Below are 15,197 nucleotides of genomic sequence, written 5' to 3' on the forward strand. Positions count from 1 at the left end.
GAGTTATTTAACAAGATTGAATTCAATTACTCTTGGGTAAGTTCAACTACATTCGTCAAGTATTGTTTGCACGTGTATTCCTAAGTGACTCGAGTTATTAAGCAAGATTGATATCAATCTCTAGGGTACATATTCAACGATTAAGTGAAACATAAGATTTGCCACCCTTAAATAGCTCTCAACAATTAAGTGAAACATATTTGGTATGTAAAGTAGATCAAACGAGTCCAATTTGCACTTCAACTTGACTCAAACAAATTTTTTTAGCTTAACTATAACATAAATCAGAAAATATTGTTCTAAAACAATGACTACTTTTGCTGGTAAATATATTGCTGAAGCATAATATACCGAGTCAATTCCGCCATGAGCTTCCAGAATTTTGCATTTCACGGCCAAAGGTACGAGCATCAGTAGTGGCTGCAATGTATTTCAATATATAACCGTTAAAACATATTCCAGAAAAAACTTTTATGGCATATTAAGATAGTAGCATGGTTGCACAGCAGCACATGGTTTAGACCCAAAGAATCTTCTGATGCTATTAAGTTTAGTCATGGATGCAGCAGAAGAGAACTCAACCAAGTCTTGAACCATTCGTAATTAGCCACACTGGATTGTACATAATGGACCTTATAGGTGAGAAATGTTAAGAAGGTACTCACAGTGCGACCCCAACGATCATTGGAGTTCACATCAGCTCCTTTTTGAAGAAGTAGATCAACTATCTCTGTGCAACCCTCACATGATGCGAAGTGAAGAGCTGTTCTCTTGTCATAGTCGGCTAGGTTGGCATCAACGCTTTTCTCCAGTTCTTGGATAACACCAGCTTTATCGCCCTTGCTCGAACAAAACAGGAGCCGGTACGGACCATCCCACTCACCTCCATGAGATGGAATCTGTTAAGAACAAGATGGTTAATCCCAAGTCAGTAAGTAAAGAAAAACAAGGCATCATGGCAAGCAACTGAAACAAGAAAGTATAACGAGGCAAAAAAACACACTATTCATGCATGAGAACACTTGGAGAGAGCAAAATTTGCACCATTGGCTCAGACATCAACCAAATTAAGAACTTAAAGATTTGACCAAACCAATCTTAAAAGACTACCACAAACATGAACATTTGAAATACATCCTTCCGGAATGGATTATTTCCATTAGCCAATGCATTATCGAAATTCTTAGCAGTAGCTTAGCAGCTCGCACTATGGTCTAAAACAACTTTACAAGTTTGCAAGTTCAGTAACATAAGGCATCATATCATGAGCAGAGAAATAAAAAAACAAGATCAGTGAAACGTTCCATGTAATATGTACCCCAATAACATGACACAACCTTCTATGTCTCCAAGCAATCTCAGAAAAGTTAATGCTTTGTATATGGTGTACAAAACTGATTACGCGAAGAGCGAAGCCTTTGATCTTCCATGAGAGAAAAAGGAACGAAACCTGTCCCGGAGAAACTTCTGCAAACACTAAGCTGGCGATGTTAAAGGAAAGGAAAAGCAAAAGAACAACCACAAAGCTTAATATAGACAACTTCAAGCATGGTGAACCAACCGTGTTACCGTAGCAACTGCTGATGGAGGACAGTCCAAAAGAGTCCCGATCATCGTCGGACAATCCCATAAATTGTCGCATTGTATTTTTTGTTAAATTACAAGTGAAGAATCGAAAACTTCGGACAATTCGTCCAAGCTGATTGACTAGATATTTTTTTTTAAAGAAAGGAAAGAAATTTATTTACGTGGTTTGGATGTTGGGTTTTTCTTAAAACAAAACACTTCATATCACCGCATTTTCTTTGACTGTGGCGTGATATCTCCGGATGGTTACATGGGAGTTTCTGCATTTTCGTTTCTGAGCAGTTACTTGGCTGAACTATCAAAGACTAAAAAGCTTGTGGCCTCGACTTGGTAAAACCTATTAAATTTTACAAAAAAAGCATACTAGCTTAAAAAAATATTCTTTTTTTTTCTCGTTCGATAGACATATCATAAAAATATATTATGACCGGTGAATTTGGTGTGACGAATCTCTTATATCCAACGAAAAAATATTCTTTTTATGTTAAAAGTATTTAATCAGTCTCACGATATAAATTCAAACCCCCTATTCTAAATTTATATGATCATTCGTACACATTATCGGTAGAAATTAAATTTCAAAATAATCGATCAGAGTTTTATATAAAAATTAATTAAACTTCGAAGATAATGTCAATCACAAAAAACAAAACAAAACAAAAGCACGCTTTTTATATAAATTTAATTTCCTCGTAAACTTGAACATTTATATGAAAATAATAATTTACAGTTATTAACGTTTCTATCTTTCGGATCATTATGTGCTACACTGAGAGTACCGTCTCCTATTATAATATTATTTGATTTTCTGTGTCCCTAACGTTTTTATGAAAGTTGACACATGTGTTGATTAACAAAATGCTAACATTTGACCAAGTTTCAAATTCATTTTTTTCAACTAAACAAAATAAAAGGAAATCCGATATCAATTAACTAATATGGTGAAACATGTCCAATATATTGGAATATAATTACGCTAATAACTATTCACTTATCTAAAAAATCGTTACATAAGAATTAAAGTATTAAATGACCTAATTTTATTAATTTTAAAAATTAAAAATATATGATATTATAACCTGTAACTCCTCCATTTAATGGAGATATTAAATTCCATTCACTTAATGAAATTAAATTCCCAATTGCAAAAGTCCCTTTTAATCACAATCAAATATAGTAAAAGGAACACGATTTATATTTCTCGAAATTAATAAAATGAAAGGTGCAATGCTTGAAGTTCTTCTTGTCTGCGCTGAAGGCATTAAAAATACCAATAAAATCGGTAAATTTTTTTATTTGTTTATTCGTAAGACGGGTCAACCATGCTCATATTTATAATAAAAAGTAATAATTTTTCATTTGTGACCAAAATAGAATATATTTCTCACAAAATTGTCCAAAACCGTCGTACATGAGTTTTTTATGATATATATAATTAAATTTTTTTTAAAAAAAATTCTTATTCACAGGGAATTCAGCTTACCATGTTAATATTGAATGTTGTGGCCAAATACGTAGAAGCAAGACCGCAACAGGTTTGCTTTTTAGATCATCGATATTTTTAAATCTATCTCGATTGATTTTTTTTAAAAAAAAAATCTAATTCGAACTTATTATGAAGATAATATTATTATTTTTTAATGTCGTTTTTTTGCAGTAAATGATAACGTAATTTACTGGAATGAGAAGTTTGTGTTCGAATTATCACGATCGGAGCTGGAAACTCACGGTTACCTCAAACTCAAAATTGTGGACGAGGAATACTTTACCGAAGGTGCATTTGTTGGTCAAACGATGTAAGAATTTCACCAAATGGAGTGTGTGTATATATATACAGAGTAAGTCTATTGTGAGAGGATCTCACGAATCTTTATTTGTGAGACGGGTTAATCCTGTCGATATTCACAATAAAAAGTAATACTCTTAGCATAAAAAGTGATATTTTTTTATGGATGACCCAAATAAGAGAGATGTCTCATAAAATATGATCCGTGAGACCATCTCACACAAGTTTTTATCATATATATATATATATTGTGAGACGGTCTCACGAATCTTTATCTGTGAGACGGGTCAATCCTACCGATATTCACAATAAAAAGTAATACTTTTTCATGGATGACCCAAATAAGATATTTGTCTCACAAAATACAACACATGAGACCGTCTCACACAAGTTTCTGCCGATATATATATATCTTATTTTCATTTATTTATTTATTAAATTAAAAATGGCGAAAATACAATAATAATCAGCACTCTTTAATTTCTCATATATATTTTTAATAGACTTGTGTGTTTATTTTATACATTAAATAGAATTTTCCTCAAAGGAGTATTTGTGGAAGGAAATTACAAAGCGTTGGTTGAATTGAATCCATCTCCATTCAATGTGGTGCTTGCTGATGACACTTACAAAGGCCAAATGACGCTTGGATTGAGGTTTATCCCAAATGTTAGTTTCGCTCTCATGCCCCCGATCCCGTATAAGTTCACGACACATGTTCGATTCGCTTCATAAAATGTTATAACTGACTCTTATACTAATTTGAATTAATCGTTTTCGTAAAATGAGAATAGTTGTTAGTCACGACTTCAACTTGAGGCATGTCAAATGATAAGTATTTTATGATATTTCCTTCACTGTTATTATTATTTATTTATTTATAGATAACTTTGCAAATGAAAAAAGGAGAAATCAGGCAAGAGGAGAACGATGGTCGGAAATCAATATGCAGGACAATTACAAGTCTTTGGAAATTGCAATGGTGGAAGAATATAATTTCTTATAGAAATAAATTTTTTTGTTGACAAGCGCAAGAATAACTGAGAAAATTATTGATAATATTTTTTATTGAAATTTACGGAGGTTAAAAAAAAATTTGCTGGACACGGTTTGCATCTTCGTAACGCGATAGAATTGTATGAGCTAATGGATGATTTTAGTTTTATTTATTCCATTACTAATTTTTACCACTCGTAATTATGATAATGTTTGATATTCGTACTGTACATTCACGTCATCCCTGTAATCTTATATAAGTATGGGCGTAAACGAACCGAGCTGAATGATATTAGGTTCGAGTTGGACTCGTTTAAGGTATATATGTAAGCTCGAACTCGATTTAAGATTTTATAATGAGGTTTGAGCTCGGCTCATTTTGAAATTACACGAGCTCGTTTTGTGAATAGCTCGTTTATCGTGTTTAACGACTTTGACTTCAGCTCAGATTCATTAAACGAGCTCATTATCAAGCTTGTTAAACAACCTCATTTTTAGCTCGTTAAACAAGCTTATTTTCGAACTCGTCTAGCATTCAGGCCAAAATACTGAGTAAGATATGAAAATTTAAGGGGACAATCTTTTCATTTTATAGTATTTCAATATATTCTCTTTCAATCATACATCGATATCGGACAACACAACAAACTAGCCAAACTCGAGCCACGTAAACGAGCCGAGTTCTATGTTGCTCGAGCTCAAGCTCATGAAAGTAGGAAACACGAGAAAACAGGTGCGAAGTTTCCAAACACTTTGGCTTCCATGATAGCAGCATTGAGCTTGTCTGAATTGGCCAATTTATGTTAGGCTAGGAGTAATAGTAGTGAGCTCAGAGGTGTTAAAACAGGCCAGACCAATCCAAAACCCGTTATTTGGACGGGTTACAAAATGTCCAATCCAATTTGACTAGACGGGTCGGCTCGACAATTGTTAGTTATAGTTGGCGGGGATTAAATTATTGTCAACACAATTCACCTATTTGACAGAACAATGAGATCCTAGATTATAAAAAAATTTATGTTACATTAAAGAATTTTTTTTTTTACGGTGAGAACTCTTATAATTTATTGCAAACTGATAATGTCTTTTATTACAAGATCAATCAACCAAAAAAGAAAAGAATCACATTCTCAAACAAAAGGGGAATGAGACGAAGAAGCAAAAGAGGCAATAGCGTAAGCAACACAATTCGCAGAACGCCAAGCATGACTAAGAGTGGGGCTTCCCTGAAGAGCCAGAAGTCGTCTGATATCTAGTGTTAGAGCCCCGGCATAACTGAAGTTCTCTTCTTCCAACAAGACTTCTTGCAAGGTGAGAAGAGAGTCCGAAGAGATATGATGAAGCCGGAGATTATGTGTACTGAACATGTTGAGTCTTTTTAATATAGCAAGAAGCTCAGCATACAAGACAGATGAGGGCTTCTCAGTTTTGTTTCTAAAAACTAGTACTGGTTGTCCCTCATGATTACGGATTACACCGCCAATTGAATATCTATGAGTGTGCTAATTACAACATGCGTCCACATCCATCCGGAGAGAGTGCATAGGCGAGGCCATCCAGGCTGTCGGATCACGCAATGGGTTACGAGCAGGAGAAATCCTCAAAGCTCGACTGAGCTTCCTGGAAGTCTTGAATAAGACTCTCACACCATTCTATATTGATAGCAGAATGACAATCTCCGTGGATGTGAGTGATCCGAAGTCTCTCACTCCAAATCACCCAAGCACGCATCACAAATGCCTCAAATTCATGAATACTCAGTTTTTCTTTCATTCAAAGGGTAATATCTATCACATCCAGATGACATGATAACTTTAGAATCGGCCAATAATACGTTCTTTTCCAGCAGCGCTTAATAACCGGGCAAGTGAAGAGAGCATGGACAGTAGAATCACAAAGTTGGCGACATAATGGACACTCTCCAAGAACCGGGACATGATGTGCTCTTAAATTCTGCTCCGTCGGAATAATGTTATGCATAACCCGCCACCAAAAAATACGAACCTTCGGAGGAATACTGAGAGACCAAATAAATCGCCACCATTCAATGGAATGATTACTCGAGCACGAGGGAGGAGAATCAAAGAAGCCAATCGCCACTTTGTAACCGTCACTGACTGAATATTTACCCTTCGGATCGTATGACCAAAATCGGAAATCCTCTTTTTGAGATTGGGAGAGAGGTATAGCCAAAATATCCTTGACAAGATGGGGAGGGAAGAGATTGTGGATGAGAGGTTCATTCCAAGACTCCCTATCGAGGAGGGTACTAACTCTAGCAAAATGTTCAGACTCAGGAGGAGGGGACACACAATCTCGTGTCCCTGGAATCCAGTGCTCTCCAAAAGTTGGAATTTTCGAGCCATCTCCCACTTTCCAACACAACCCCTTTTCCAGAAGTGACCTACTTCATAATATCGATCTCCAAACATAAGAAGGATTACTTCCAAGGGAGGCATTCATAATATCTTTGTGACGAAAATACCTCGCTTTCAAGACTCGTGCAACCAAAGAACCTGGCTTAGTAATAATGCGCCAAACCTGCTTAGCCATCAACGCTCAATGGAATGTCTCAAGATGTCGAAAGCCCAATACGCCCTGGCACTTTGGCTTGCAAAGATCTCTCCATTTTTTCCAGTGCAGGCGCCTCCTCCCTTCCTCCTTACCCCACCAGAAGTTAGCACATTCTCGCTCAATCTCCTCGCAAATAGATTTCGGGATTCGAAAATATGACATAGCATATGTGGGAATGGCCTGAAGAACAGATTTAATCAGGGTTTCCTTGCCTCCGGCAGAAAAGAACTTATTTCCCCATCCTTGAATTCTATGCACAACTCATTCAACCAAATAACGAAATTGTATCTTTTTGCTTCTACATGAGGCGACAAGAAGGCCTAAATACACATCATGACCCTGCACTACTAGGAATAGCCAGAGCAGATTTTATTTGATCACACACCTGCTCATTAGTGTTAGAACTGAATGACAATGAGGATTTCTCAAAATTGATAAGTTGACCCGAGGCCCTTTCATATAACTCAAGACAATTACGAACCATCATGCAGTCCTCCAATGTTGCCCTGAAGAACAGAAGACTGTCATCAGCAAAAAATAAATGGGATATAGGCGGGCAAGATGAAGCAATCCGCACCCCAGATAAGAGTCGACGGTTTTCTAGAGATATAAGAGCCGATGACAGGCCATGAGCACATAAGACAAAAAAGTAAGGAGATAGCGGGTCTCCTTTTCTCAGCCCTCTATTAGGAGAAATATTCACAACCAGCTCTCCATTTAAGGAGAAAGAATATCTAACAGAGCTCACACACCGCATAATCTTCTCAACCCAAGCCGGAGCAAATCCCAGCCGAATCATCATTTCTTCAAGAAAGCACCATTCGACTGGATCATAAGCTTTACTCATGTCAAGCTTTAAACGTGTATATATTTATCTTAACATGTGGGGTATACTAAAAAAGTAGACTTCATATGGATAAATATACACATTTAGATATACATTAGGACGTTAACTTAAAAGCAGGATCATATTACTCTTTTATCTGACTACATTTTTTTTTTTTTGATAATATGTAACTTATCGTGGGAGATTTTTCATCGAAACATCTTGGTGTAATCTCACCAATTTTTAGTTTTGTGATTTTCACAGCTATCATGATCACCTGAGAACTCCAAGACACTCCGAAAACAAGAGATAATCTGTTACAACCTGCTGCTATACTTCATTCTACAATCAATATATATGGTATAGTTTTCACATAATTTTCATTGTTTCGATAGTAAAGGTTTACATAATTGAAATTATTATACCATATGTACGTATATAACATGAAATGTAGCAGATGATTTGGTCAGCCCGTATTTTCTCTATGCTTTTCTCAGTTATTTAGGGAAAGTCCAAAGTAATCTCTTATGTAGCAAATTCACATTTTGATCAGTAACAACGATGATAATTTTAAAAAATTTGAATACTCTTCTTTTTCTATTATTATTTTTCCCTCCAGGAGAGGTCAAACAGATTGTCAAATTTGGTCCAAATTTTATACATACATAAATTAGCTAGTGAAAGTATAAAAAATTCCGTGACAATTAAAAGTTTTTATTTTATTTATTGATTTTTGTCGTTCTTCGTCAGAAGAAATATTCCAAAATTTTGATCACAACCATGTCCTAAGTTATATTGCAAACTTTTATAACAAAAAGTATTGGAAAATTAATTTATAAATATTTATTTTGAAAAAATATAATTCATAAAAATTTCCACTCCATTGCACGTTCTGATATTCATTTGGAACATTACTTGTATAAGATTGTAAGATCTTTAGATGAGTAAGTCTCTTGTGAGACAGTTTCACGAATTTTTATCTGTGAAACGAGTTAATAATCCTACCGATATTCACAATAAAAGATAATACTTTTAACATAAAAAATAATATTTTTTCATGAAAATCTGGAGTCAAGCATTCAAGAAAAAGTTTTAATATTCTCATCAGTCTGTCTTGAGCTTTCTACACAAAAACTCTTGTGAAACGAATCTCAAACTTGGCCTTTATGAAAAAACATTATATTTTATATCAAACTTTTTAATTTTCACGATAGGTATAAATTAGATCGACCCGTCTCATATATATGAACTCATGAAACCACAAGAGACCTAGTCAACTTTTTATTCATTCGAGCATGAATGTTCGGAGGTGAAACCGATATATTGAACATGACATATTGGAGAGCTTTAAGGAGACTGAGTTTTGGTATGCTGAACTTGGTAGCATATCAGGGAATTCGACGCATTCAGGGTCGTTTAGGAGGATAGTTCGACCTCAGAAACCTTTACACAAAGAAGAAGAGAAGTGATGGTTGCATGTGTTGAAATAAATATTTTATGAGATATACATGGTATAATTAGATAAGATATTAGGCTTAATTATAGGTGATTGATTTGTAGCTATAATTGAGTGATTTGATACTTACTGTAGTAGTGGTATTGATTTGTAAATGCTCTATATATATGCCGTGTAAATTTGATTAAGTAAATAAGAGAGAATGTATATTTTTAATGTTCAAGATGGTATCAGAGTCAATATTCGATCTCTCTCGAAATCACATATACCAATCTGTTCGTATAATTAGATTCGATATTATGCTTAATTTTTTTTCCTTATATTATGCTTAATTATAGGTGATTGATTTGCAGCTAATTAATTGAGTGGTTTGATACCTATTGTAATTGTGGGATTGATTTGTAAAGGTTCAGTATATGCCGTGTAAATTTGATTAAGAGAATAAGAGAGAATGTATATTTTTAATGTTCAAGAGCATGTTCCATGTATACCCACAGATGGGTTCTCTGAGGAATCAAAGAAGCATTTACGACAAAAACAAGACATTGCCAACCAAATCCACAAGGCTGCAATGGCTATAAACAGTGGCATTCAATTTACAACTCATCTTTTTCGTTATATCAATTACAAAACAAAAAAATATACTCAAAACTATAAACATATGAATGCAGACACTCGCTAAAACAGTCACAAAATCAAGAAAAATATAGCACCCCACACCAACACCTGGTTTCCTTCTATCAGGTTAGATTTACTGAACACGTATGGAAGTTGTATTACGCGCTCCAAAAATCACTCGCAGTATCCCCCATTCATGGGAAAAACTGGAAAAGAAAACGATCATTTATTCGCGAACTCGTAAAATCAAGAAAAAAGTACCACACTAGTCAGCATTACCGTATGTCCATAAGCTTCACCACGTCAAGCCTCTCTCTTCGAATGAGGACTAAAAAGGACTGTTACATTTTCATCCAAGTATCATGAACTCGTCATCTATGATAGTATCGTTTATGAAGGTCAGAACGGTATCTTCCACCAGTTCATCAAAAATCGTTTCCCCCATATCGTAACAGGTAAGATCAATATCTGATTGGATGTTCAGGCATTTTCCAAATTGTCCCATGTCTGTTTTGACAAGTTGATCCAGAGAATGAGGCATAGGAGGCCAAAAGAGATGCCATTCGACCCGCTTCCATACCTTGTTAATCAGATCCATCCCTGTAGGAACTGGCAGAATATTATGTGAAACACTTGATCTCCCAGTCAAGTACTCGAAATGTGTCTCACACGCTTCCTTTAGAACTTCATTAGAACAATCAAAGAGAAGTTTCTGATCATGTCGCGGTCGGCTAGAAAATAACTCAACTTCATCAAACAATGAAGGATCGAGAACTTCAATGAGAGAGAACCATCTTAAAAGAAATTCATCCCAGTGCAATCCAGAACCAAGCAACACAGCTTCCACATATTCAAATGCTGATTCTTCACCCTCGAGCGAAATTTTCATACAAGCTCCTCGTTCACTTGCACAAGATTGCTCTTTGAAATGGATTTGTCGAGGTTCGACTTCTTTTCCAACTGAATGCCACATTTAGTTAACATAAAGATGAAAGATAGAAAGTGAAGAGAACCCAAATTACTTATGAGGAATCTAACCTCGTTGAGATGTGCTTGCAGGACTGACATCATCATCTGTGAATAATGGCTCGAGAACAGATATGGGACTGGCTCGATCTGTATTGTCAATTGCATCCTCAGAATCTATGGCCTCCACGGCTCCTGGAGAATGCACAGGGGGTAATACTGGAGGAGACAGTATTTGATCCTCTCTAAATAAATCCTTGAAAATATCAAGAAAATGGCACTCATTTAAAGAAAATGTAAAGGAGCACAAGACACTAATGAAATTTTATGGGAGCATAGAATCAACAAATAGGAATTTTCACCAATTTGAATCCTTGGTTAGAATCTTTCAGGCATTGGGGAGAACTTTCTTCACTGTCAACTTCCCGAATGTCTCCATTCTGAACATCTATTTGGTTTGCATTGCCGGGTGGCTCGCTAGAAATATTAATAATTCCATCCGCTTCATCAGACCTTGATTCAGTTATTTCTTCGATCCCCAAAAATTTTGAAGAATAACTAGGAACTGTAGCTCAAAGAAAAAACCTCAGCATTAACCAGAGGAGTTATTACTGGACATTACAACTATTTTTACTGTATAAACAAAATTCACCTTCACGAACAGTGATATGCTCTGTACAGGATTGAACTTCTGAAGAATTATCGTGATCCTCCCGGCCTGGAACATTGATATTCGTATTGGAAGATTGTACTTTATCGCAGAGGGGATATGACATAGTCTCGTTGCTTTTCCTATCTGAACTTGCTTGAGTGATATGATTTTCTTGTGCTAACCCACTAACATTGTTTTTAACTATGCCACGTGGAGATAATCTCATCTGGGCAGTTATGAAGACGTCATCTACATGTTTTCTCGGGCTGCAGAAAGGAGAACTATTATATTCAGGTACACAAAGAATCCCACCTAAGGATTTGGGCAGCTGCTGACTCGTTGATTCTGCATTTACAACTCCATTATTCAGCATTTCACAGAGATGCTTCTTAGCTTCACTATAGATGTTAGATTCCCAAAGATTTGGATATTGGCATGTTTCCTTCACCGCTTGCAAACCCTTATCTCTTGATTTGCTGGCTTGTTCAAACCTCTTAAGAATGGTAGATGGATTCGCAAATCTTTCGGAGTAGAAATGGTTCCTGTTAGGAGAGCTCCAGCTGAAATTTTCTACCACTTGACTTTTATCCTCGTTATTGTTCCTATTTTGTTGCTTAGAACAAGATTCGTGGATACTGGCATCATAAGAAATCCCATGTCTCTCTTTTCCCATTGCATTCTTAAGCTTTCTTTTAATTTCAGAGAAAGAGAACTGGGACCTATTTCTCTCGTTGTGTGCATTATTAGCAACATTACATGGTGAATGTGGTGAATATCTGGTAGCAGTATCAGGGCTCTGTAACCTTTTAGATCCAGGTCTTGAGATTACAATTTCCTCATCTCTTTCAGAAGTCAAGCTATCAAGAGATTTGGTCCTTCGGCGGAAGAAGTTGAGCTGTTTACGGCTAATAAATCCATCATCTTTTAAGTTGGTTGGCTTTTCTTCAGACAAATGGGTTCCAGTCACTGAACCGAGCTTTTGGTCTTCTTCGAACCTAGCAACTTCTAAATTTTGTATGTGTTGGGTCAGAGCAGAGTTTGGATCATGTAGCAGTTTTAAGAACAAATCCTCGTTTGAACCGAAGGTATCCATCAATTCTTTCGAACGACATTTCCCTCCTTCCCCTAAATTTATACAGTCATTTACTCTCTGTTCTACAAGTGCCTTTATTGCTGAAACTATATTTTCTCTAGCCACGACAGCATGACCAGCTGGACTATCAGGTTTGCTACATAAATCACGATTCGTGCACTTTGCGTTTCTCTGATTAATCCAGAATGCTAACTCTTCCACAGTCATTTCAAGATCAAGAATGTCAGATGATTTTCGCAAATGGGCTTCACAAGATTCTTCAGGTATCAAGCAAATTTCAGCACCAAACTTGGAAACTCCCATATTGTCTGAGTAACTACCATACGCTTTGTTTTTTCGCCCACGATTCTTTTTTACTTGAGATCCTTTTCGCGAATCATTTTGCTCGAAACCTGTATCAGAAAAATCTGACTGCTTTGTTGAGCCTTGCTCGTTGAACATTTCCTCTTCCATAATTTCCTTCACTCTAGTCTCGACAACAGCCATTGCAATCTTCTTTTCTTCAACATCCTGAGATTCTGAATGAAATAAATAAAGCAGACAGATAAATAATATTTCAACTAGGAAAAGATACCTAAACTTACAGAAACTACATTCAGATTTTTCAGTATGGCCAGATAGAACTTCAGATTTTTCAGCATGGCCAGATAGAATTCTTTTTGTATTCGAAGGAGCAACTGCAGAAACACAGGGCTTGAGTTAAAAAAAACAAGTATTGGATTAAAAATAACCTTGATTCTAGGAAAAGAGTAACATTTGCAGATGTAAATCTTACCAACGCATTGCTTGCTTGTTCGCATTCTATTTCCAAGCAATCTATTGGTGGAACGACCATGACCGAATCTAAATATGCTAATTAAACCCCATATACAACTTGCTTGATTCCTTTCACCCCGTGATGGGCGTCTCTTTGATCTCTTAGCCATAACAAGTGATGTTTTCACTTCAGTATTATCATGCAATCATTTAGTCATCTATCTGCTGCAAGCTAAATAACAGGGACGAAAAATTAATTGACAATTGATGAATTAAGTTGAAAAAAAAGAGGGAAAAAGGTACTCAGAAGCAATATCAAATAATCCAGATAAACATGAGTCCATCTCTAGAAATTCATCATAGGGCTTCAAAAAGGCCTTGAACTTTTGTTAAATGTTTTTAAAAAATCGTGATATAAAAATGTTGAAGCTCCCTCCAACTAATATTTTCAAAACAAACTATGTTGGTATCCACAAACAATTGGACAATAAAAATTTCAGCTTTAATTCAGGAATAATTCCGTAGATATGCTATGAATTGATTTCATTAAGTCAGCCAACAAAAAATGCTCTCCTTCGTCTTATCTAAAGAAATCAACTTCCATTCCACATCATCACATTTTCATGAAAAAACTTGTATTTAGAAGCAAAAGCATGTACTTGTAGAAAATGTTCTAATCATGGCAAAATTCAAAACGGCGATCTCTTGTCATATAAAACTTTCTTCAAATTTCATTCACAGTTATTTTGAAAATGTAACGCGTACTTAAGTTTTACACCCAAAAACTCTTGCGCTCACAGAAAAGACACAATAAGAACTAAATCAGCAAGGAAAACAAAGATTCTATTTATGTATATGTAGTACTTGAGAACTAAATTTAAAATGAAAATTCTCAAATCGGATTGTTACCTGAAAATGGATCTGACATACAGACAGATGTACAAAAGAGTAAAGCTCAAGTTAATGTAACTTTCTGTTTCTGTCAAGAATACAGCATTTCACCTTCATGGATCTTCTGTTTCTACCTAAGATTCAAAATGCATACTCCAATTAGAACTATTTTACCAGAAATTTCTTGCAATCTTTCATCCATTTGAGAAAGTTAAGATTTGATTAAAATATGCAAGTCATCCAAACTTGCCTTCAATGAAATCTTATATGAATAATATGATCACATCAAACAATCAAGCAGCGACCTATGCGTACGCATGCTTCAAAGGCTATAACGATGACCAATCTTTAATCCTTTTAAATTCTCAACATTCAACAACATATTCCTTCAAACATAAAATTTGAAGCCCATTTGAAAACTCCCGATAAACTCTTTCTCTGGGAATCCGGTATTTTGTCACAATAATTAGATCACACACGTTTTACACTACACCTTTAGAACAAGAACAAAGAGCTAAAGGGAAAAAGATTAAATCTTGGCAGCATTTACAAGCATACCCACAAACGCAAACCAAGAAAAATGCAGAAAGATGGAACTTTACTGCTTAGGTGGGAACGTATCTAATTCCAAACCCACCAAAAAAAGAGTGGCCCAGATAGGAAACCCACCAACACTCATTACAATGGGAGCAAAATGATGCGGGAAACAGCCATTAAAGTCTGAAAGACGGGAAGAAAGAAGTAAAGGTTGGAAAAAGTGAAAGTAACAGTGCGTGTCTGTGTGAGAGATAAAACATGGCTCTCAAGCTTTTTGTAAATGGAAGGAGGAGGAGAAGCATTGTATTATATGCCATTGCCACACAGGTGGGATTGAAGGGTGGTGGGGCCATGAAATTCAAGGAGAAAGCGATGGAGAAAGGCTCTCTTTCTTGAGCAGATTTCTTGGGAGCGTATATTTTTATTGTTTTTCCCAATTTTTTATAAATCCCGGCATCT

General features: G+C 35.7%; 3 protein-coding genes and 1 long non-coding RNA gene across 6 annotated transcripts; 1 reads left to right on the plus strand and 3 right to left on the minus strand.

Annotated features, from left to right (window-relative positions):
• Positions 1-176: 176 nt before the first annotated feature.
• LOC142538850 (uncharacterized) lies at positions 177-1,490 on the minus strand. Its single transcript, XR_012818750.1, has 3 exons — positions 1,338-1,490; positions 666-899; positions 177-420 (listed from the first exon to the last, which is right to left on the minus strand). It is a non-coding gene; the product is annotated as an uncharacterized LOC142538850 (long non-coding RNA).
• Positions 1,491-2,802: 1,312 nt separating this feature from the next.
• Positions 2,803-4,108, plus strand: LOC142538310 (elicitor-responsive protein 3). The gene is made up of 3 exons (XM_075643657.1): positions 2,803-2,869; positions 3,245-3,383; positions 3,907-4,108. Exons 1-3 carry the CDS (start codon positions 2,803-2,805, stop codon positions 4,106-4,108), a joined length of 408 nt encoding a protein of 135 aa, XP_075499772.1.
• A 1,391-nt stretch (positions 4,109-5,499) lies between these two features.
• On the minus strand, positions 5,500-7,790 carry LOC142538311 (uncharacterized). Its single transcript, XM_075643658.1, has 5 exons — positions 7,282-7,790; positions 6,965-7,193; positions 6,855-6,910; positions 6,374-6,773; positions 5,500-5,871 (listed from the first exon to the last, which is right to left on the minus strand). Exons 1-5 carry the CDS (start codon positions 7,788-7,790, stop codon positions 5,500-5,502), a joined length of 1,566 nt encoding a protein of 521 aa, XP_075499773.1.
• Positions 7,791-9,789: 1,999 nt separating this feature from the next.
• LOC142539476 (uncharacterized) lies at positions 9,790-15,197 on the minus strand. 3 transcript variants are annotated; one of them, XM_075644971.1, is made up of 8 exons: positions 14,804-15,197; positions 14,220-14,335; positions 13,330-13,542; positions 13,148-13,231; positions 11,462-13,072; positions 11,172-11,380; positions 10,882-11,065; positions 9,790-10,803 (listed from the first exon to the last, which is right to left on the minus strand). In XM_075644971.1, exons 5-8 carry the CDS (start codon positions 13,038-13,040, stop codon positions 10,193-10,195), a joined length of 2,583 nt encoding a protein of 860 aa, XP_075501086.1. In that variant the 5' UTR covers positions 13,041-13,072; positions 13,148-13,231; positions 13,330-13,542; positions 14,220-14,335; positions 14,804-15,197; the 3' UTR covers positions 9,790-10,192. The 3 variants fall into 3 exon arrangements, with proteins under 3 accessions (XP_075501086.1, XP_075501085.1, XP_075501087.1); XM_075644970.1 differs by having other exon boundaries at positions 14,220-14,331; positions 14,544-15,197; XM_075644972.1 differs by having other exon boundaries at positions 9,791-10,803; positions 11,172-11,374; positions 14,220-14,331; positions 14,448-15,189.

This window comes from Primulina tabacum, chromosome 3 (assembly GCF_025594145.1).
Source record: "Primulina tabacum isolate GXHZ01 chromosome 3, ASM2559414v2, whole genome shotgun sequence".
Lineage (NCBI taxonomy): Eukaryota > Viridiplantae > Streptophyta > Magnoliopsida > Lamiales > Gesneriaceae > Primulina > Primulina tabacum.

Bases quoted from the DNA above. Each gene is read 5' to 3' on its own strand.
- LOC142538310 (XM_075643657.1), top strand. From the start codon at position 2,803: ATGAAAGGTGCAATGCTTGAAGTTCTTCTTGTCTGCGCTGAAGGCATT. The intron at 2,870-3,244 runs GTAAATTTTTTT...GTTTTTTTGCAG, and splicing joins TAAAAATACCAATAAAATCG to TAAATGATAACGTAATTTAC. The intron at 3,384-3,906 runs GTAAGAATTTCA...TACATTAAATAG, and splicing joins GCATTTGTTGGTCAAACGAT to AATTTTCCTCAAAGGAGTAT.
- LOC142538311 (XM_075643658.1), bottom strand. From the start codon at position 7,790: ATGAGTAAAGCTTATGATCCAGTCGAATGGTGCTTTCTTGAAGAAATG. The intron at 7,194-7,281 runs GTCATGATGTGT...AGTTGTGCATAG, and splicing joins GCTATTCCTAGTAGTGCAGG to AATTCAAGGATGGGGAAATA. The intron at 6,911-6,964 runs GTATTGGGCTTT...ATGGCTAAGCAG, and splicing joins GCAAGCCAAAGTGCCAGGGC to GTTTGGCGCATTATTACTAA.
- LOC142539476 (XM_075644971.1), bottom strand. From the start codon at position 13,040: ATGGCTGTTGTCGAGACTAGAGTGAAGGAAATTATGGAAGAGGAAATG. The intron at 11,066-11,171 runs GTGAAAATTCCT...GATATTTTCAAG, and splicing joins CTAACCAAGGATTCAAATTG to GATTTATTTAGAGAGGATCA. The intron at 10,804-10,881 runs GTTAGATTCCTC...TGTGGCATTCAG, and splicing joins TGCAAGCACATCTCAACGAG to TTGGAAAAGAAGTCGAACCT.